At 33.6% G+C, this 24,264-nt stretch overlaps 1 protein-coding gene across 2 annotated transcripts in view; it reads left to right on the top strand.

Annotated features, from left to right (window-relative positions):
• Positions 1-24,264, top strand: part of ptpn4b (protein tyrosine phosphatase non-receptor type 4b) — a 60,925-nt gene that overhangs the window by 24,952 nt on the left and 11,709 nt on the right. The window contains exons 13-17 of one of the 2 annotated variants that reach the window (XM_073844350.1): positions 2,566-2,634; positions 8,300-8,434; positions 8,527-8,682; positions 23,464-23,623; positions 23,729-23,809. In XM_073844350.1, coding sequence (XP_073700451.1) covers positions 2,566-2,634; positions 8,300-8,434; positions 8,527-8,682; positions 23,464-23,623; positions 23,729-23,809 — 601 coding nt within the window. Of the gene's footprint in view, positions 1-2,565; positions 2,635-8,299; positions 8,435-8,523; positions 8,683-23,463; positions 23,624-23,728; positions 23,810-24,264 lie in introns of both variants that reach the window. The other variant, XM_073844349.1, reaches the window with a different exon arrangement.

The raw sequence follows: 24,264 nt of genomic DNA, 5'->3' as shown, positions 1-24,264 counted from the left end.
TTGCATCCAAAGCTTTTTTTCACTGAAAAAAAAAAACTGAGGTGCGTAAGCTTAGGTCAAGCTAAGATATGGTGACAACAAAGCTTAACTAAAAATGTACAAGCAATGTTTATTCATTTTTGACCAGAAAGTATGTTAAGTAAGTAAAGTTAGTAAAGTATTTTAAGTTAGTAATGAATGTTTAATAAGACAAATTAGAAAAGTATGTTAAGTAAAGTTAGTAAAGTATTATAAGTTAGTAATGTATGTTAAATTAAACAAATTAGAAAAGTATGTAAAGTTAGTAAAGTATTTTAAGTTAGTAATGTATGTTAAATTAAACAAATTAGAAAAGTATGTAAAGTTAGTAAAGTATTTTAAGTTAGTAATGTATGTTAACATCAAGTAAGAAACATCAAGTGAGATGTATGTTAAGTTAGTAAAGTATTTTACATTAGTAATGTATGCTAAGACAAATTAGAAAAGTATGTTAAGTAAGTGAAGTTAGTAAAGTATTTTAAGTTAGTAATGTATGTTAAATAAGAAAAATTTAAATAACACTTTAAAGTAAGATGTCATTTGTTAACATTAGTTAATATATTATGTTATGTATATGTATATATTATATCGATATAATGTTAACATACATTCTTTATTTAACATTTTACTTTATTTACTTAACATATTTTACTACTTTTACTTACTTCATATACTTCGGAAAATTAGTAATGTATGTTAGATAAAGTAAATAAAGTTAGTCAAGTATGTTAAGTAAAGAATGTAAGTTGAGTAACTAAAGTTAGTAAATTATTTTAAGTAATGTATGTTAAGTGATAAAAAATTGTAAGTATGTTAAGTAAAATTTGTACTTTGTAAACAAAGTAAAATATGTTAAGTAAATAATGTTAAGTAAGGTTTAAAGTATTTTAAGTAATGTATGTAAAGTAAGAAAAATTAGTAAAGTATGTTAAGTAAAATTAGTAAAGTATGTTAAGTAAACAACGTAAAATATGTTAAGTAAAGAATGTATGTTAAGTAAGTAAAGTATTTTAAGTAATGTATGTTAAGAAAAATGTCTAAAGTATGTTAAGTAAAATTTGTCTTTTTTATGTGAAGTATGTAAAATTAGTAAAGTATGTTAAGTAAGCAAAGTTAGTAAAATATTTTAAAGTATTTTAGGTTAAGATAAATGTGTAAAGTATGTTAAGTAAAATTAGTATTTTTTTATGTGAAGTATGTAAAATGTATGTTAAGAAAAATCAGTAAAGTATGTTGAGTAAGCAAAGTTAGTAAAATATGTTAAGTATGTATGTTAAGTAAGTAAAGTTAGTAAAGTAGTTTGAGTAATGTATCTTAAGTAAGAAAAATGTGTAAAGTATGTTAAGTAAATTAGTAAAGTATGTGTGTTAAATCAAGTTAGTAAAATATGTTAAGTAGAGTATGTTAAGTAAGGTTAGTAAAGTATTTTAAGTAATGTATGTAAAGTAAGAAAATTTAGTAAACAAAGTAAAATATGTTATGTATGCTAAGTAAATAAAGTTAGTAAAGTATGTTAAATAAATAAAGTTAGTGAAGTATTTTTAGTAATTAGTGTAAGTAAGAAACATTAGTAAAGTATGGTAATTTAGTAAAGTATTTCAAGTAATTTATGGTAAGTAGTGTAAGTAAAAAAATTGTAAAATTAGTAAAGTATGTGTGTTAAATCAAGTTAGTAAAATAGAGTATGCTAAGTAAGGTTAATAAAGTATTTTAAGTAATGTATGTAAAGTATGAAAAATGTGTAAAGTCATTTAAGTAAAGTATGTTAACTAAGTAAAATTAGCAAAGTATGTGAAGTAAAAGTATTAAAGTATGTTGAGTAAACAAAGTAAAATATGTTAAGTAGAGAATGTATGTTTTTATGTGAAGTATGTAAAATTAGTAAAGTGTGTTAAGTAAGCAAGTTAGTAAAATATTTTAAGTAAAGTTAGTAAAGCATGTTAAGTAAGTAAAGTTAGTGAAGTATTTTAAGTAGTGTATGTTAAGCACGGAGATTTAGTAAAGTCATTTAAGTAAAGTATGTTAACTAAGTAAAATTAGTAAAGTATGTGAAGTAAGTAAAAGTAGTAAAGTATGTTGAGTAAACAAAGTAAAATATGTTAAGTAGAGAATGTATGTTTTTATGTGAAGTATCTAAAATTAGTAAAGTGTGTTAAGTAAGCCAAGTTAGTAAAATATTTTAAGTAAAGTTAGTAAAGCATGTTAAGTAAGTAAAGTTAGTGAAGTATTTTAAGTAGTGTATGTTAAGCGTGAAGATTTAGTAAAGTCATTTAAGTAAAGTATGTTAAGTAAGTAAAGTTAGTAAAGTGTGTTAAATAAAATAAGTATGTTATCCAAGTAATTTTGCTTGTATAAAACGTTTTGAAACTGCAAATATCATACAAAATGTAATTGAAAAGCTGTAAAATATACATTTTAGCTACTTCACCTACCCCATTAGCAGTTTATTAGTTGTGTTTCTCAAGTTTTGGTCACGACTGTAAGTCATTTTGTCATCAATGGAGTTTTGAGAGCCGGCAGTGACACTGTGTTCTGGCTTTTTTGCAGTGGGAGGACAGAGGCGCAGTCTGTACAGTACGGAAAGGAAAGAGGCAACAAGAACAGAGTTTTTGCAAGGTAACACATTTTTTAATAACCAGTAAGCGGGGGAACTCTGTACAAGCAATATGCGTTATGTAACAGGTTCGAAGTAAAACGTAATGCGGTAGTAACAATTGTAATTTCTAGTTCACAGCTGAGTTACTTTAGTATCTTTGAGAGTTTGTTTTCCTTTTGCATTTTAAAGTTAATTTAAGTATTTTTTGTGCTTAAATATCTACATAAGTTTTTATTATATACATTTGTATTATACATTTAGTTTTTTAGTGCATCAAAGTTAAGGTTTGATCCCAGCTAACAAAAATAGGTCCCCAGAACGTCCCCTAAATGGCCTCTGCGAACGTCCCCCGGACGTCATTTTGAAGGGTCCCCGTTACGTCTAGCGGACGTCCGTGAAGATGTCCTCAGGACGTTCCCGGGGAAAATACGTTTATTTTAATTGAACATTTGTAAAGTTGCAGTGCTCTTTCCGTGTGTGAGTGTGGTTGCCAAATGTGGGGTTAGTCCGACGACAATTCTTCCCGTTATCTTCTATCTTAAAACAAAAAAAGAAAACATGCAGTAGTGTTATGATTTTATATGTATAGGACTATAGTTTGTCCATTGAAAAATAAATTATAAAGACTATTGAGAATTTGGATTTTGACCAGGCGGTCCGTAATTTCATATAACGTTAACGTTACACTAAGATATCCGTCCCAAATGGGCTTTTAGCCACATTGACGTCTCTGTGTGTATTTTTACCACATGAAAATGAAATACTTAAGTTCAGTTTCTGTAAATATTGTGTGCATTTAATCATTTCACCTTTACATGCTAAAGTTAGCTTCGAAAGTGTTCACATATGCTAACGGTCAGCAGCCATACACGACGGCCAACTTCAGAAAACTTTTTTCAGCATTATGAGATACACAGTGGTTACAGTAGCTAATGTCTACAGATATGAAAGTATAAATAACTTTATACTAAGCTCATTTGATCTACACTTGCTAGACGCCTATCTTCCAAATTGTTACACTTTTTTTGTCTGCATGTGGTAAAGCACGCAAAAATTATAATTTTCCTAAATAACTTTCTTATTGGGTTACCAATGTCCATAGGTAGAATACATTTATTTGTCTTGCCTGTGTTATCTTCCACTTTCTTTTCCATTCTTCATGTTTTCTTGGCTGCATTCTCTATTACATACTTTCAGAGCAACCTAATTTTCTTCATGCATGGGAAATGCATAGTGTTCAACTCACTCCTATTTTCTTTTTTCCAGAAATGAAAGTTATTACATTTTAACATGAATTTCATTATACAATTAATTAAATCTGTCTACATTCCTGTGAACGTCTGGAGGACGTCTGCATAGGCCAGAGGTTCTCAACTCTGGCCCTCGAGGTCCACTTTCCTGCAGAGTTTACCTCCAACCGTGATCAAACTCATCTGCCTGTAACTTTCTAGTAATGATGAAGAGCTTGATTAGCTTGTTCAGGTGTGTTTGATTAGGGTTGGAGCTAAACTCTGCAGGAAGATGGACCTCGAGGGCCAGAGTTGAGAACTCCTGGCATAGGCCATTTAGGGGATTTGTTTTTGTTAGCTGGGAGTATGTGCATTCTCGCCTGCATGCTGTCTCTCTCTACAAACAACCAATACATTCAAAAACAGCAATCGAAACCAACAAAAGAGCAATGAAATGGATTTTTTGCTAATTATATGATCAATAAAAAAACAGATAGAATAGAAAAAGAATAGAGCAAGCTTAGAGGCCTTTTTTGTTTATTATAGAATAAGTAGAAAAATAAATGGAATGCAAAAAGAATGCATTAAAGTGTTAGTTTTTTTAAGAAAACAAGCAGTTAGAAAATGAATAGATTGCGAGTTCTAAAGGGTCTTTTTTTTCTGTTAACGAATAGAATAAGAATAGAGAGTTTTATATATATATATATATATATATCTATATATATACAGTATATATATATTACTATAGTAAAAATAAATAGGCTTAATGTCAATTTGCAAAACAAATGTTTTTTTTTTCGCATTCCATTATCACATTTCAATAAAAGAGATTTAGTTTTAAGAAAAAAACCATATGGGTTTATATTTTAGTTTAATTATTTCTGATTTAATGAACTTTGTCTGAGTTGCCAGGGGTCACCAGATTTGATGATAAAAGCCCACGCATGGGAGACTGGATTTTCCAAGTGTTATGGAAATGGTAGATGCGTATGGATGAGGGACGAAATAGGGACGTTCGCAATCTGGCTCAGACGAATGTCCTCCGAACGTCCGCTAGCGAACGTCAAAAAGAGGACCAAATCCGGACGTCCCCAGAACGTCCGCCAGCGAACGTTATAAAGCGGACATACTGCGGACCTAAACGGACGTTTGCAACGTCCAGGGGACGTCCCCTGTTTGCTGGAATTAAATTGATTAATTTTTTTTATGTTTATGTTTTTTGTTTCAGTTAATGGTTTACATTACCTATACATAAAAATACATTTATATGGTTTTGATTCTAGTTAACTGTAATAACCCTGGTTCACCGCGCTATAGACAATGACGTGGATATTTATTGTGGTTATATCTGCTATATTTCACAGTATGTTCCGATCGGTGTGTGTACGTGTTTGGGTGTGTTGCATTATGGGAGGGCTCCCGCCTATCTTGGTCCCTGTGGTGCTAGGTGTCAGTGTGTGTGTGCGTGTGTGTCACTGTGTGTCACTGTGTGGTCAGATGTTCTCAGAACGACACCCAAACACAGGAAGTGTAAGCAGGGCTGCGTAGCGCACGGCTTTGAAGGGCGTGCACATGTCATGCACATGTTTGTGAAAATACTCTCAGACACTTGCTTCGAAGATGCTGAGGCTGAAAGTTAAACTACGGTTTATGTTTCATCATACTTCTCGGAGGTATTTATTTTTGACTCCACTAACCTTTTTATGCGAAGTGTGCGATAAACACTTAAAATTTCACATGATGCTTTTAAGGAATATTTCAAGGTAGATATTTATGGTTTTTAGAAGCAGCATGTGTATGAACATCAGAACAGGAAAGAGTAAACTAGTGTTCACTTGTCACTTGTTTCTGGTATTTTAATTGGAAAAAAATGTTGTTTCACTTTCATGTTGGTTTATGTAAATGATAAGAAATATCACAGAATCAGGTGAAACAGGAACGTTTTTCATAGTATTTCTACTTTAGAAATCCAGTAAGATGTGTTTCTTTACTTTTGAGGATATTTTGTAGAAAACATTCAAGGTTTTTAGAAGTAGCATGTGTTTAAACAGTAGGAAAAGATGTTTGTTTGACTGAGAGTTGACAAAACAAAAAAACATGTAAAATGTGGTTTTCGGTTGCATTCATTTTAAAAAATATCGGAGAATGAGTTAAAATTGAGAGTTATTTTTCTAAATAATTGTATGAAAACCAATAAGATTTCTTCTTCACTTTAGAGGAATGTTTCTGGGCACGTAAAGGAAATTGTTTGTAAACAGAGTTTTTAGAAGTAGCATGTGTAGGAACATCGTGAAAGGAAATTGTAAGCAAAGTTTTCAGAAATAGTATGTGTACGAACATCGTAAAAGGAAACTGTTTGTAAGTAAAGTTTTTAGAAGTAGCATGTGTAGGAACATCGTGAAAGGAAATTGTAAGCAAAGTTTTCAGAAATAGTATGTGTATGAACATCGTAAAAAGAAATTGTTTGTAAGCAAAGTTTTCAGAAGTAGCATGTGTATGAACATCGTAAAAAGAAATTATTTGTAAATAAAGTTTTTAGAAGTAGCATGTGTAGGAACATCGTAAAAGGAAATTGCTTGTAAGCAAAGTTTTTAGAAGTAGCATGTGTACGAACATCGTAAAAGGAAATTGCTTGTAAGCAAAGTTTTTAGAAGTAGCATGTGTACGAACATCGTAAAAAGAATTTGTAAACAAAGTTTTTAGAAGTAGCATGTGTATGAACATTGTAAAAGAAAAATGTTGGTAAACTAATGTTTGTGTAGTGACACTACTATGATCTAGTATGGTTACTTAAAAAGTGGCTTAGGGTAACATCAAAAAGCAATTTCTTTGTAAACTAGTGTTTTTGTTTGAAGAAAAACCTGTTTGATATTTCTGTTTTTTAGGAGTAGCATGTTTATGAACCTCGTAACAGTGTTTGTTAACTAATATTGGTTTAACTATTTTTGTGAAAAACATTGTAATGTTTAAAATGTTTTTTGTTGGTTTATGTAAATTCTAAGAAATATCGCAAAATAAGTTGAGAAACTTTTTCATAATATTTATGAAGTGTATGAAACCCAGTAAGGTGTCTTTCCTTACCGTTGAGGAATGTTTCAGGACACTTTATAAGAAAATGTTCAAGATTTTTAGACTTCATAGCAAACAAAAGTGTGTTAGTTTGTTATTTTGACAGTAAAAACAAACACAAGAAAAGTTGTGTAAAATGTGCCGTTTTGGGTTGCGTAAATGTAAAAAAAAAAACTGAAAATGTTAAAATTGAGTGTTTCCAAAATATTTGTATGAAAACCAGTGAGAGAATTTTCTGGGCAAAACCTTTTGGAAGTAGCATGCGTATGAACATCGTAAAAGGAAATTGTTTGTAAACGAAGTGGCCTAGAGTAACAGAAAAAGAGCAATTTCTTTGTAAACTAGTGTGATGCTTCCGATGCTTTTTTTTTTTTGGAAAAAGTTGTTTTGTATGGCATGTTTAGGAACCTCGTAACAGTGTTTTTAAACTAGTATTAGTGTAATGCTAACTGTAGTTTTACTGTAGTTTAGTTTTACAAAAAAAATTGTAATAAAATTGTAAAAAAAGAAATATCGCAAAATAAGTTGAAATGCCAAAATTTTTCATAGTGTTTACGAAGTGTACGAAATCCAGTAAGGTGTTTTCTTCACCGTTGAGGAATGTTTCAGGACACTTTGTTAGAAAATGTACAAGGTTTTTAGACGTAGTAGCAGAAAAGTGTGTTAGTTTGATTGTTTAAAAAAAAATTATGGTTTGCGTTTTTCTCTAAATATTTGTATGAGAACTTCACTTTTGAGGAATGTTTCTGGGCAAAAATTTTAAGAAGTAGCATGTGTAGGACACTGTAAACTAGTGTTTGTGTAGTGCAACTACAATAATCTTGTTTTTTAACAAGTAATTTAGTTTAACAGAAGATTTCTAAAAAGATTGCGTTACTTTTGGTTTTTAAGAGTAGCATGTATATGAATAACAAAAGACTGTTGTATACTAATGTTGATGTATTGCTAAAGCATTGTAATATGAAAATATATATGTTTTTTTATAAAATATTCGGTTGTTCGTAAATTTTGCGTTCTACGCGAAATTTACCTTGCTCGTTAACATATTGTAAATAATAGAAAATTTAAAATATATATTTTATTTTAAATATTTCTTAAGTGTGCGGAAAACTGAGACTTTCTGAAAACAGTGGCATGTGTACAAAAGGTTAACTAGTGTAATTGTAGTGGTCACTTTCACCGTTTTCACTGACATAAAATCGTAATAAAGTTTATAAAGATTACTAATTGCAATTTGATTTGTTACATAATGTCACAGCAGTAGCGATTCTAATTTTTACCAATGCAAAAAGAAATCTAAGATCTAAGTTTACATTAGAAATTAAATTGTACATTGTTTCTTGCGGTTCTAGTTGATGGATCTGTTGTGAATCGAATGTGTTTCCAGGTCACCGAGCAAGCCTCTGGTCAGGAGACTGATGAGCGGTTTGGACTGGGAGACCGTCAGCAGGAATTCCCTCTCGGACGACCGGCTGGAGACTCAGAGTCTGCCGAACCGTTCTCCGCCAGACTCGCCCGATCAGTGAGTTAACACACACTCACAAATCTACCAACATACGCAAGTTCATCCATGCTGTGGGTTATGTTTTTCTAATTTCTTCCTTTCCTCAGCAGTAACTCGGTGTTTACCACAGACGGGGCGCGGGTCAGGCCATCCTCCATCGGTCACCTAGTCGATCACGTGATCGATGACTCGCCATGCCAGACGTTCAACAATCACAAGTCTGCATCCTCCACGCAGGCCAACAGCATCAGCCTGGACTCCACACCGTGAGTTTTTAACTTTTTGTCCATTTGAGTAAAACTGTCCTCATTATCACAAACTTTCATTCCGTTCCTCAACTTGGGAAAGAACCAATCAAAATTCAGTCTAGAAATATGACAGTAACACTACTAACAATTATTATTATTATAATAATTGTTTGTAATATAATTATAATATTTTTCATGATTAAATAATTTTGGTTAATATTTAATATATAAAAATATTTAATATATAAACTATTGCATTGAATTTAACGCGTGAATGTATAGTTTATGCATACAAATGTCTACATAAAACATACAGTATCTGGCAAAAGTGAGTACACCCCTCATATTTCAGCAACCATTTTAGTGTATCTTCTCAAGGGACAATACTATAGAAATGAAACGTGGATATATTTTAGAGTAGTCAATGTGCAGCTTGAATAGCAGTATAGATTTACTGTCCTCTGAAAATAACTCGACATACAGCCATTATTGTCAAAATATCTGGCAACAAAAGTGAGTACACCCTAAGTGATAACAGCAGTATGTTGAGTAACCATGCAAAGCCACATGTCCTATTCATCATGTTTATGTTTTTGTCTGCTAGACAGGACCATACAAATTTGTATATCTTGTATTAGAGCAATTCAAATTTGGTGCTTTAAATACAATTCTCTCATACTGACCACTGGATGTTCAACATGGCATCTCATGGCAAAGAACTCTCTGAGGATTTGAGAATTAGAATTGTTGCTCTCCACAAAGGTGGCCAAGGCTATTAGAGGTTCAGTAACACCCTGAAACTGAGTTACACTACAGTGGCCAGGGTCATACAGAGGTTTCTTCAAGATGGTTTTCAATCGGAACAGGCCTTGCAAGGGTCCATCAACGAAGTTAAGCACTCGTTGTGTGCTTCAGGTGCAGAACCTGGTTTCAAAAAACAGATGCATGAGTGCTGCCAGCATTGCTTTGAAGGTTGCAGATGAAGAAGGTCAGCTGGTCAGAGCTCAGACCATACGCCGTACACTGCAACAAGTCGGTTTGCATAGGCGTTATCTCATAAGGAAGCCTTATCTGAAGCTGGCTCACAAGAAAGCCTGCAAACAGTTTGCTGAAGACAACCAAGAGCATGAATTACTGGAACCATGTCCAGTGGTCTGATGAGACTAAGATAAACTTTGGCTCAGATGGTGTCCAGCATGTGTGGTGGTCTTTCCTACAGTCAAGCATAGTGGTGGTAGCATCATGGTCTGGGGCTGCATGAGTGCCGCTGGTACTGGGGAGCTGCAGTTCATTGAGGGAAACATGGATTTCATTATGTACTGTACATTCTGAAGCAGAACATGATGCCTTCCTTCCAGAAACTAGGCCGAACTGCAGGTTTCCAACATGATAACGATCCCAAACTCACCACCAATATGACAACTGCTTTGCTGAGGAAGCTGAAGGTGAAGGTGATGGGGTGGCCAAGTAGTCTCCAGACCTGAACCCTATTAAGCACCTGTGGGGCATCCTCAAGCGTAAGGTGAAGAAGCACCATGTGTCTAACGTCCGGCAGCTCTGTGAGGAGTGGAAGAGGATCCCAGCAACAACCTGTGCAGCTCTGGTCAATTCCATGTCCAGAATGATTAAGGCAGTGCCAGATAACAGTGGTGCTAAGACAATATATTAACACTTTGGATAAGTTCACTTAGGGTGTACTCACTTTTGTTGCCAGCTATTTTGACAATAGTGGCTGTATGTTGAGTTATTTTCAGAGGACAGTAAATCTATACTGCTATACAAGCTGCACATTGACTACTCTAAATATATCCAAGTTTCATTTCTATAGTATTGTCCCTGTGAAGATCTACTAAAATGGTTGCTGAAGTGTGAGGGGTGTACTCGCTTTTGTGAGATACTGTATTTCTATTTATCACAAACTGTTATCCACTTTAATGTCTCGTACAAAAAAAATGGTTTTCTTAGCCTTAGTGGTTACCATGGTGTTTGGCAATGTGTTCCAGCTTATTGTGAAGAAAAACCACATGAATGTTTCCCCCATTGCAGCTACTATGCAAAATGATATTATGCTAAATCTTGTCTGTCATTCTTGTAAAAAATCTTGGTTTAATAGATCTCTTATCTATTACCTCCATCAACCTGCCATATGCAGTTGGACAATTTTAATATTTGCATTCAAGATTCTAGATTTTGATCCTCCCAGTGATGTGTTTTTTCAGCACACAAGGGCTGGACTGACACACTTTGAGTCATCAAAGTTTCCGCTGCGAAATGTTGTTCTTATTTTAGCCCCACGCAGCAGACGCACACTCTCACTGGCAACCTGAGGTTTAATATCGTGTGACCACACACCTCTGACGAAATGACACGTTCTTGGTTCGACACTATTTTCACACACATTTCACTTTGAGAAACGGCGAGCGTTCGAACTAGGGGAAATTGCTCTCAGCTTTTGCGGTGGGCACAGTTCAGTGTGTTACGGTGGCACGACTGATTGAACCCAGCACCATTTTCCATTGGAATAAGCTGTGACCACGCATTTCCTTTCTCAGATCGTGCCATCTCATTTCACAATGTCAGAATTTCCAAATCTAGGCTGTCCAGTTCTCTTTCGATTCGTTGTGTACGTCGTTTGCACTTTGATGTGGAGTTGTCGTGTTCTACAGAAAGATTAGAGTCTAAACGAAAAATTCTTGCTGCTTATCTCTTTTTTTTGACCTGATTGTGAAAGGAAATGGCTGAGCTTGCAAGGTGAAATGTGGTAGATGATTCAGTTAAGTTCACAATTCAGTAGATGTAAGCAAGAAAAGCCTAATCAAAAATCAGCATGCAAATAATTGATTGAAAGTTTGGTCCAATCATAATTCAGTATGCAAATATGTCAATGACATCATTGGTAGATTGTAATATTTCTGAAATCGGAACATTCTTATTATTGAGATCTTGTTTAAATTAGTTAAAATGGCTCATTTTATTTCCAGCATTTTTTTTTCTTGTGCAATGTGTGAAATTGGAAAATTATATAAAAAATATAAATGTACACTCTACATGTTGTGTGAAACAGAAATAAATGTTATATTTAGTTTATTGCTTCGTTTTTGTAGCCTTCCACAAAAACATGTTTTAAAGTTTATGCATGAAAATGTATTAATTTATCAATAGTGATATCTATTGGCAATTTTTATTATGGGCCAAGCACCAAAGGTGTGATGGCACCTATTGTGTCTGTTGGCATTCTTCTTCTTCCATTTTTTCCGCTCTTGAGTCCATAGAACCGCTTGTGGGAAAGTTGTGTAATTTGGCACACTGATAGAGGACAGTCTCAGCATTAACCATAGCAAGTTTACAGTCTCTAACTCAAACTCTCTCAAAATTTCACTTTCTTTATGATTTTTTTTTATTTTTAATTGTTTGAAAAACCTACTTTTTCAAACTTGTCCCAGACAGTTTGTCTGATTTTGGATGTGGATGTGAGGCTATATCTCCGCAATGGTGTGGCGTATTGAGACCAAACTTGGTGTGTGTTATAATGACCTGAGGCTACCTCCAGTGTTTCGGCACAGTGCCACCTAGTGGTCAGGAGATATGAAAAATGGCTATTTTTGCTTATAAATTCTCAATGGTTTGTCCAAAAATCTCAAAACTGGTCTCGTTAGATTTAAAGAAGCATGCCAAGTCCAACCATATCCAATCTTCCCATGTCAGCCATTTTGGACATCAGCCATTTTGATTTTTGCCATAAAATGCTATATTTTATGAACGCATTGACGTATCGTTACGTATGCCAAAATTGGCCTTTTTGATTATTTTGGAAAACCTACTTTTTTGAACTCCTCCTAGACCGTTGGTCCGATTTTCATCCAATTTGGCTCGGATCATCTTCAGACCATGCTGACAAAAAGTTATGGATTTAGTGTCGATAAATGAAATGGTTTTCGTTTTACGCATCAACGAATTTGCTAGAAAGATGCCAAACTGCATCTGAAGCTGTATGTCTGCAAAGCTTTGACATATTTGCACCCAATTTTGTATGTGCCATTGCAACCTCACACCACATCAATTTGGTAACAGCGCCACCTATTGGTCAAGAATAATAATCCATTCATTAAGCATTAATCATAGAATTTTTCAAAAATGCTGATAAGGGTTGACTGCATGAAAGTGACTGCATGAATATTCCTTGGGTCATGCTGACAACATAAAGTCGTGGCCAAAAGTTTTGAGAATGACACAAATATTAGTTTTCACAAAGTTTGCTGCTAAACTGCTTTTAGATCTTTGTTTCAGTTGTTTCTGTGATGTACTGAAATATAATTACAAGCACTTCATACGTTTCAAAGGATTTTATCGACAATTACATGACATTTATGCAAAGAGTCAGTATTTGTAGTGTTGGCCCTTCTTTTTCAGGACCTCTGCAATTCGACTGGGCATGCTCTCAATCAACTTCTGGGCCAAATCCCGACTGATAGCAACCCATTCTTTCATAATCACTTCTTGGAGTTTGTCAGAATTAGTGGGTTTTTGTTTGTCCACCCGCCTCTTGAGGATTGACCAAGTTGTCAATGGGATTAAGATCTGGGGAGTTTCCAGGCCATGGACCCAAAATTTCAACGTTTTGGTCCCCGAGCCACTTAGTTATCACTTTTGCCTTATGGCACGGTGCTCCATCGTGCTGGAAAATGCATTGTTCTTCACCAAACTGTTGTTGGATTGTTGGAAGAAGTTGCTGTTGGAGGGTGTTATAGTACCATTCTTTATTCATGGCTGTGTTTTTGGGCAAAATTGTGAGTGAGCCCACTCCCTTGGATGAGAAGCAGCCCCACACATGAATGATCTCAGGATGCTTTACTGTTGGCATGACACAGGACTGATGGTAGCGTTCACCTTTTCTTCTCCGGACAAGCCTTTTTCCAGATGCCCCAAACAATCGGAAAGAGGCTTCATTGGAGAATATGACTTTGCCCCAGTCCTCAGCAGTCCATTCGCCATACTTTTTGCAAAAGATCAATCTGTCCCTGATGTTTTTTTTTTGGAGAGAAGTGGCTTCTTTGCTGCCCTTCTTGACACCAGGCCATCTTCCAAAAGTCTTGGCCTCACTGTGCGTGCAGATGCGCTCACACCTGCCTGCTGCCATTCCTGAGCAAGCTCTGCACTGGTGGCTCTCCGATCCCGCAGCTGAATCCTCTTTAGGAGACGATCCTGGCACTTGCTGGACTTTCTTGGACGCCCTGAAGCCTTCTTAACAAGAATTGAACCTCTTTCCTTGAAGTTCTTGATGATCCTATAAATTGTTGATTTAGGTGCAATCTTAGTAGCCACAATATCCTTGCCTGTGAAGCCATTTTTATGCAACGCAATGATGGCTGCACGCGTTTCTTTGCAGGTCACCATGGTTAACAATGGAAGAACAATGATTTCAAGCATCACCCTCCTTTTAACATGTCAAGTCTGCCATTCGAACCCAATCAGCCTGACATAATGATCTCCAGCCTTGTGCTCATCAACATTCTCACCTGAGTTAACAAGACGATTACTGAAATGATCTCAGCAGGTCCTTTAATGACAGCAATGAAATGCAGTGGAAAGTTTTTTTTCGGGATTAAGTTAATTTTCATGGCAAAGAAGGACTATGCAATTCATCTGATCACTCTTCATAACATTCTGGAGTATATGCAAATTGCTATTATAAAAACTTAAGCAGCAATTTTTCCAATTTCCAATATTTATGTAATTCTCAAAACTTTTGGCCACGACTGTAGATTATGGCAAAGTTGGCGAAACTTCCTGCCTGCCATTTTTATTTATGTTGAAAACCTACTTTTTGGAACTCGTCCAATTTTCACCAAAATCGAGTCAGATCATCTTCAGACTGTGGAAAAAAGTTATGGATTTCGTGTTGATAGATAAAACAGTTTTCGTCCAGCGCTGCAACAAATTTTAGGCTTAATGCCAAAATAACTCAAAATAAGATGGGCTTTATCTCTGCAAAGCTTTGACATAATGACACCAAACTCTGTGTGCCATTGTCACCTCACACTTAGTCTCAGCCTCAGACGTCACGCCCACGGAACGTTGGCTAAACGTCTGATGCATATGGTACACTTAACTGGAAACACTTCAGGAATGTCGAAGTCGTGATCTGATTAGTTGAATTTGATCGGATATCCGGAACACGCGAGTGTCGCGTTTATTTTCGGTCCGCCGGGAAACCAAGCGCAGACTGATTTACTCGCGTTTTGCTAAAAGGTGCTTATGCAGACGCCGTTGTTGTTATACACATTTGCGACGTTCGCGAACAAATTACTGACTTACTGCTTGTTCTCCCTCTTCTTCGTTAACTTTCAATGCTGGTTATTTCAATGACTGACTTGTTGCATGCCAGTCTGTTGTTGTGGGGGCATTTCTACACCCCGAAACGTGACGCTGAACGAAACGAACTGTGATTGGTTGTTTGACATGTCGGTCAAACGGCCTTATGGGCGGGCCTTGGCCAATTAAAGCTGCCATGAATTCCAGACCTTCAGCTGTCAGTCTGAAGGTCTGGCTACGCGAGACTACCTCACACTAAACACACCTCATCGATTTGATAACAGTGCCACCTGTTGGTCAAAAGTGATAAGCCATTAAATCATATTTCAAGGAGTTGTACATTATTTTTCTGTCAATTTGACTAAAAGCATCTTAAAATATTTATTTTTCTCATTGTTGCAGTTGGTCTGGTGCTTCATGCCATGCTTAACTCCCTATTTGCCGCTGATTGTGCTTATAATTGCTGTTTGTAGCTATATTTTATTTTGTTTTTATTTGATCAACTTGTCAGTGTAGTCCTGTAGTTTAGTTAATTATTTGTAAAAACATGTTTTTGCAAACGATCATTTTCAAATTTAAGTTATTAAATTTATTAGGATCTACAGCTGCAAAATGATAAGTCACGATTAATTGATTAAAAATAAAAGTCGATAAAAAGTTGATAACCTAGATAGATGTAAGAATAGCCTACAGTCCTGTGGTTTCGTTAAAATTGAAGTCATGAAAATATGTTTGCACAAACTCTCACAACAATGTATTGCATAAGTTTAAGTCAATAGTAACATTTATTGGTCATTTTCGTTATTATTTATTTATATATTCCCCCTTAATTTAGTTACCAATTCGTAAAAACATTCTAAAGTAAACTATCGCATTTAACGCTTATTTTATGGGCCTCATTGTTTGCAAAAAAATCCAAGCTAATTGATAATGATTTTGCAAACTATTGGTTGCAAACTATTTTCAGTATTAGTTGTTGTTAATTTAATCAATTAGTTGTCTAATATATAAAAAATATCTACAAAAATAAAGTTTGAGTGTTCGTTAAGTCTAAGTTTGTATGTTAAGCGGATCAAGCTAAATGCACATTAACCTTCATTCATTTCATCTGCATAATGCAAACAATTTCATGCCATTCAGCGTTTTCAACTCAGCACATTCAACTGTCACAACTCACAGTTAAACAAAACAAAAGACGAATCGGATATCTCTCCCTTCAGCCTGACAGTCGAAACAATCATGGTCTTCGTTTGAACAGCGAATTTTTTTTTTCCTCATTTGTTTTTATTATGTAAATGTCCTGGAGGCCGGGGCGCTGAGCGCTGTCTGTAGACTGCAGAGCAGAGGGGCTTTCATGCTTGAAATCTGAGCATTCATAATGAGACTGTGTGTGTGTGTGTGTGTGTGTGTGTGTGTGTGTGTGTGTGTGTGTGTGTGTGTGTGTGTGTGTGTGTGTGTGTGTGTGTGTGTGTGTGTGTGTGTGTGTGTGTGTGTGTGTGTGTGTCCGCAGACATGGCTTCTCTCTGAGCAACAGTCCCGAGTCTTAATACTCTCCGCCTGCTATGCAAATACGCCGAGCTTTGATGAATTGTTGGAAATCTTCGCTAAACACCCAGCAGATATACAGCACTGCTCATGCCTCCTGCTACTTACTTACAGAACATAAATCATCATTGTTGCCTAGGCTACTGCGTTTTATGAAAAGTCTGGAAACGGTTATGAGGGAATCAGATCATCTTACACTCCTTGGATGCTTTACAGTTCAGTTTATCCCTGTTTACACACAAGGTTCCCACGGTCATGGGAAAACAACAGGAAACTGAAGTGTAAATTAAGTTTAGTTTTTGCAAATGATGTCTAGTTTCGCTTGGCTCTAAAACATTTCTCTCTGTATTTTATATATATTTATTTTTTAAATATATTTTTAGTAAGAATTAAAATTGTAGTTATAATAATAGTAGTTATCTTTCATGTTTAGTAATTGTTATAATAATATGTTGCGTTTAGTACTTGGAGTTCTAGTAATAGTAGTCTTTTACGTTTAGTAATTGTAGTTATAATATTATGTTGCATTTAGTACTTGGAGTTCTAGTAATAGTCTTTTACGTTTAGTAATTGTAGTTATAATATTATGTTTCGTTTAGTACTCGGAGTTCTAGTAATAGTAATCTTTTACGTTTAGTAATTGTAGTTATAATAATTGTAGTTATAATATTATGTTGCGTTTAGTACTTGGAGTTCTAGTAATAGTAATCTTTTACGTTTAGTAATTGTAGTTATAATAATTGTAGTTATATTATGTTGCGTTTAGTACTTGGAGTTCTAGTAATAGTCTTTTACGTTTAGTAATTGTAGTTATAATAATTGTAGTTATAATATTATGTTGCGTTTAGTACTCGGAGTTCTAGTAATAGTAGTCTTTTACGTTTAGTAATTGTAGTTATAATATTATGTTGCGTTTAGTACTCGGAGTTCTAGTAATAGTAATCTTTTACGTTTAGTAATTGTAGTTATAATAATTGTAGTTATAATATTATGTTGCGTTTAGTACTCGGAGTTCTAGTAATAGTAGTCTTTTACGTTTAGTAATTGTAGTTATAATATTATGTTGCGTTTAGTACTCGGAGTTCTAGTAATAGTAATCTTTTACGTTTAGTAATTGTAGTTATAATAATTGTAGTTATAATATTATGTTGCGTTTAGTACTCGGAGTTCTAGTAATGGTAATCTTTTACGTTTAGTAATTGTAGTTATAATAATTGTAGTTATAATATTATGTTGCGTTTAGTACTCGGAGTTCTAGTAATAGTAGTCTTTTACGTTTAGTAATTGTAGTTATAATATTATGTTGCGTTTAGTACTCGGAGTTCTAGTAATAGTAATCTTTTACGTTTAGTAATTGTAGTTATAATAATTGTAGTTATAATATTATGTTGCGTTTAGTACTCGGAGTTCTAGTAATGGTAATCTTTTACGTTTAGTAATTGTAGTTATAATAATTGTAGTTATAATAATATAGCTGCTAGCAGCCATTACGGGGCCAAGCCCATTAAGACTATTTTGGGCTTATTTGAACTTTGGATTTTATTTCGATGCTTTTAGCCCCTTAGCTGTCACTGTTATTTTTGAACACTGAAGTGAAAATGCAGCTTTTAAACCAAGGTTATTTTGGTTTTGCTTTTCATTAAATTGCTTTTATTTTAATAGTTTTCATTAATAGGTTTCATTAACAATTGTTCATTTTAGCTTCACTTTTATTTTGTAAATACATTTATATTTTATATAGTTTAGCTTTAGTTTTTTTTTTTTTTTAGAGCTCAAGAGTGGACAGTTATAAGCTGTTATATGCTTTTTGCTATCTCATGACCCATAGGTGGCGCTATTCCAAACTTTGGCATGGACCCTCAGACCCTGGTGCTAATGAAGCGTGCCAAGTTTTATTTTAATTGATCATGGACCCTCAGACCATGGTGCTAATGAAGCGTGCCAAGTTTTACTTTAATTTATCATGGACCCTCAGACCATGGTGCTAATGAAGCGTGCCAAGTTTTACTTTAATTGATCATGGACCCTCAGACCATGGTGCTAATGAAGCGTGCCAAGTTTTACTTTAATTGATCATGGACCCTCAGACCATGGTGCTAATGAAGCGTGCCAAGTTTTACTTTAATTGATCATGGACCCTCAGACCTTGGTGCTAATGAAGCGTGCCAAGTTTTACTTTGATTGTTAATGGACCCTCAGTCCATGGTGCTAATGAAGCGTGCCAAGTTTTACTTTGATTGTTAATGGACCCTCAGACCATGGTGCTAATGAAGCGTGCCAAGTTTTATTTTAATTTATCATGGACCCTCAGACCATGGTGCTAATGAAGCGTGCCAAGTTTTACTTTAATTGATCATGGACCCTCAGACCATGGTGCTAATGAAGCGTGCCAAGTTTTACTTTAATTGATCATGGACCCTCAGACCATGGTGCTAATGAAGCGTGCCAAGTTTTACTTTGAAGGAGGAGTAGCATATAGGAGGAGTAGCATATAGACTGATTACAGTACTTTTCAAAATGGCCGCTACTGTAATGGGTGGAGTCTTAAGGTAAGGTATGGAATGTGATCAGCGTGATGAGAGGAATCATGTGTACTAAGTTTCATTTTTCTAGATTTAGGGGTTCAGGAGTTATTAGCATTATAATGTTGAATTTTTGGACTAGTGGTGGCGCTATAGAGTTGGTCCTAGGGACTCTAAATTTGGTCAGATTAGTATTTATTGTCATGACTATAATTGTGCCAATTTTCATCATTTTCCTATATTGCGTTCATAGGACTGTCATAGACTCCCATTGGCCGAGAAAAAGACATTTGTTTAATCCAGGAGCAATACAGATTAGTACAATGCTGATCTGGATAATAAAGGAATCAAAACAGCACAACGCTATTCACAATTGTATTTAGTTGCACCATACGGGACTCGAACCCACAACACAACGGACTTTGTGCTTTGGATCCAATGGCTTAGCAGAGTGTGCCACTCAGGTCACCCACAGTCAACTGGCTGCAGAAGAGAGGTTGAAGGGTGAGAGAATGAGCTCACAAAAGAACGACTAAGCGTTGTAGACAGATTAGCATACTAAGATAACTTAATAATAAAGTATCTTATGGTTGATCTGATAGCTAAAGAGCTACATTAAAAGAATGGCAAATAATTACCATGCTAACCAATTTGTATGCTAAGCTAACTAGCATAAATCAACAAACACAGGCACGGTCAACTTTGAAGAGGTATTTCTCAGGAACGGTAATGCATATCAAAAATCTGTTTAGTTATTTCTGTGCGTCTTGGTCCAAAGATCATATGACCAGATTTTGGACAAAATTGGGACAAATTTGCAGAAGGAGTAGGGGAAAAACTGTTTTTCATTTACTTCAATATGGCTGACAGTCACATTTCTGGAAAATGACAAATGAGACATCAAAAGAATCAGCACAACCCAGGGAATAAAACTATATAAAATCTTCAAAATTTGGATAATGTTTTTAGAAGTTATAAGCTTTTTTGAAAGAATTGTTATATCTCTGAAACAGTAGGTGGCGCTGTCTTCAAACTTCCGAGGTACCTCCAGGACATTGTGTTGATGATGCCTAGTGATTTTTGTGCAGATATGTCAAATGGTTTAAAAAATATAGCAATTTATGTCAAATTTCAAAATGGCGGACACACGGTTCAGTCGATCCTAGCATAATTGATATCCTCAGATTCGGCATGGCCCAAGGAATCCATTGACACCAATATATTGAATTTCTGACTAAGCGTTCAAAAGTTATAAGCTATTATATGCTTTTTGGCTATCTCATGACCCATAGGTGGCGCTGTTCCCAACTTTGGCATGGCCCCTCAGACCATGGTGCTAATGAAGCATACCAAGTTTCAGTTCAATTGATTTAAGTTTGGCAGAGATATGGCCTTTGAACCAATTTTGGGTCAACCTCCTTAACTTTGCGACATCATAACTTTTGAACAAAGATGACTAAAATTTTTTGGCTTAGTATCGTCTGTTCAGCTCAGTCTAGAGATCATCTGAGCCAAATTTGAGAAGAATTGGATCAATTTTAAAGGAGGAGTAGCCAATAGACTGATTACAGTACTTTTCAAAATGGCCGCTACTGTAATGGGTGGAGTTTTAATGTAAGGTATTCAATGTGATCAGCGTGATGAGAGGAATCATGTCTACTAAGTTTCATTTTTCTAGATTTAGGGGTTCAGGAGTTATTAGCATTTTTATGTTGAATTTTTGGACTAGTGGTGGCGCTATAGAGTTGGTCCTAGGGACTTCAAATTTGGTCAGATTACTATTTATGGTCATGACTATATTTGTGCCAATTTTCATCATTTTCCTATATTGCGTTCATAGGGCTGCCATAGACTCCCATTGGAAGAGAAGAATAATAATAAGAAAACATACAGATACAATAGGGGCTACAGCCCTTTCAGGGCTTGGCCCCTAATTATGTTGCGTTTAGTACTCGGAGTTCTAGTAATAGTAGTCTTTTACGTTTAGTAATTGTAGTTATAATATTATGTTGCGTTTAGTACTCGGAGTTCTAGTAATAGTAATCTTTTACGTTTAGTAATTGTAGTTATAATAATTGTAGTTATAATATTATGTTGCGTTTAGTACTCGGAGTTCTAGTAATGGTAATCTTTTACTTTTAGTAATTGTAGTTATAATAATTGTAGTTATAATATTATGTTGCGTTTAGTACTCGGAGTTCTAGTAATAGTAATCTTTTACGTTTAGTAATTGTAGTTATAATAATTGTAGTTATAATATTACGTTGTGTTTAGTACTTGGAGTTCTAGTAATAGTAGTCTTTTACGTTTAGTAATTGTAGTTATAATAATTGTAGTTATAATATTACGTTGTGTTTAGTACTTGGAGTTCTAGTAATAGTCTTTTACGTTTAGTAATTGTAGTTATAATAATTGTAGTTATAATATTACGTTGTGTTTAGTACTTAGTTCTAGTAATAGTAGTCTTTTACGTTTACTAATTGTAATTATAATAATTGTAGTTATAATGTGTTGCATTTTGTACTCGGAGTTCTAGTAATAGTTGTCTTTTACGTTTAGTAATTGTAGTTATAATATTATATTGCATTTAGTACTTGGAGTTCTAGTAATAGTCTTTTACGTTTAGTAATTGTAGTTATAATAATTGTAGTTATAATATTATGTTGCATTTAGTACTTGGAGTTCTAGTAATAGTCTTGTACGTTTAGTAATTGTAGTTATAATAATTGTAGTTATAATATTATGTTGCGTTTAGTACTCGGAGTTCTAGTAGTAGTATTCTTTTACGTTTAGTAATTGTAGTAACTGTTTAGTACTCGGAGTTCTAGTAGTAGTATTCTTTTACGTTTAGTAATTGTAGTTACTGTTTAGTACTCGGAGTTCTAGTAATAGTAATCTTTTACGTTTAGTAATTGTAGTTATAATAATTGTAGTTATAATATTATGTTGCGTTTAGTACTTGGAGTTCTAGTAATAGTAGTCTTTTACGTTTAGTAATTGTAATTATAATAATTGTAGTTAAAATATTATGTTGCGTTTAGTACTTGTAGTTATAACTAGTTATCTTTTACATTTAATTATAGTTCTAATAATTGTAGTTATAATAATCTTTGACGTTTAGTAATTGTAGTTAAATAATTGTAGTTATCTTTTTTTTAGTAATTGTAGTTATAGTAATTGTAGTTATAATAATCTTTTACATTTAGTAATTGTAGTTAAAATAATCGTAGTTGCCTTTTTCATTTATTAATTGTATTTATAATAATTGTATTTATAATCTTACCTTTAGTAATTAGTTATTTTTAATGTTTAGTAATTGTAGTTATAATAATCTTTTACGTTTAGTGATTGTAGTTATAATAATTGTAGTTGTCTTTTACATTTTGTAAATGTAGTTATAGTAATTGTAATAAACTTTTACATTTAGTAATTGTAGTTAAAATAATTGTAGTCATCTTTTGTGTTTAGTAATTGTAGTTATAATAATTGTAGTTATCTTTTATGTTTTTAGTAATTGCAGTTATAATAGTTTAGTGATTATAGAGATCTTTTATGTTTAGTAATTGTAGTTATAATGTTTTAATAATCTTTAGTTATAATAATCTAGTTATGCTTGACTCTAAAATGTTATTTGTTATATTTATTTATTTTAGAGCCAGTCTACTAACTAGATTATAGAAATAATACATTTATTTTAAATGTATGTATTCATATATTTAACAATTAAAATATTTGTAGTTATAATAATCTTTAGATTGGTTATATAGATCTTAAGTTGTAATTTGAAATCTAAAATAATATTATAAATAATAATAATAATAAAATAATAGTAACAATAATTATTTTTTAAATATGTATAAATGGTTCATTATCATTTATATATAAATTTAATAGATACTGTTAGATGTAACACTAATTCTTACAACTATTCAACATCATAACACTAACAATTATTTAAATTATTTTAGATTTTAATTTTATTTGTATAGATTGCAAATATGTAAATACATTCATATTGATTATAATTTTTGGTTTAACTGTAATAATTGTCAAATTTGCCTACTAAGATTTTAATAATTAAAAATTGTGTTTTTCAAATTGTAAAAGCTAATCTAATTTATATTAAATAAGCTTAATATGACATTAGAAGACGTGCTATTTGTTTCCCTAAACATCCGATAGATGGCGCTAAACACTTACACAAATACTCAAATCAAACATAGACTCTTCCAGGAGTGTATTTTCCAGACTACTTGTGTTTTTTATTTACTTTAAGATTGTCAAACATTTGATTTATGCATTTTCATGTATTTATTTGGTTTTTCTTCCAGTTCTCAGCCCTGACTTCTAAGCTGCAATGCCCACAAATGCAATACAGTGATGTATTCATTATATCATCTTTGCATCAATGTTTTTTCAGGTCTCCTGATGTGACGACAGATGAGCAGCCGCCCGCTCTGCCCCCAAAACAGTCCAGAAAAGACCCTCTTACCCATAATGGCAGATCCCAGTCTCAACATGAGCTGGATGAGCACCTCAGCGAACTGTACAATGTACCTGCGGCTTCAGGAAAGAGCATGGTGAGGAAAACATTTACTGTACAACACATACTGTACGCACACGCTATATGTGTTTGTTCATCTCTTGTTCATCCTTTGATTCATATATGTTTTTGTTTTCCACAGAATGGAGCCGTGCCTCATGACAATCTTGTTCTGATTAAAATGAGGCCGGATGAAAACGGACGATTTGGATTCAACGTTAAGGTGCGTTTTTGGTTATTCCACTACAGTTAAACTTAATAGAAGTTAAAATCGAATATCATAAATCATAAAGAAATCATCTTTTTAATGTTGTTTGTATATCAAGAATGGTTTAGATGTACAGCAGATGAGACAAAATGGTAGTATCTACAATTTCACAATATTTTTAAATTATTTGTGGTTTTACAAATCAAATTTGTTAAATTACAAATTTGTAATTATAATAATCAAAATTAATTTAAATTTAAATTAAATTATATATGCAATATTAATTATATATACATACAAATATGTGTGTGTGTGTGTGTGTGTGTGTGTATAAATATATATACATTTATAATGTATTTATAATAATAAAGAATTTATTATATATAATAAATTACAATTTATAATGTATGTAAAAAATAATAATTATAATAAAATAAATAAATATGAGACATTTTATATGCATTTTCTTT

The sequence above is a fragment of the Garra rufa genome, chromosome 7, assembly GCF_049309525.1.
Source record: "Garra rufa chromosome 7, GarRuf1.0, whole genome shotgun sequence".
Lineage (NCBI taxonomy): Eukaryota > Metazoa > Chordata > Actinopteri > Cypriniformes > Cyprinidae > Garra > Garra rufa.
The sequence above is the reverse complement of the archived record's forward strand: the minus strand, read 5'-3'. Positions and strand labels throughout refer to the sequence as shown.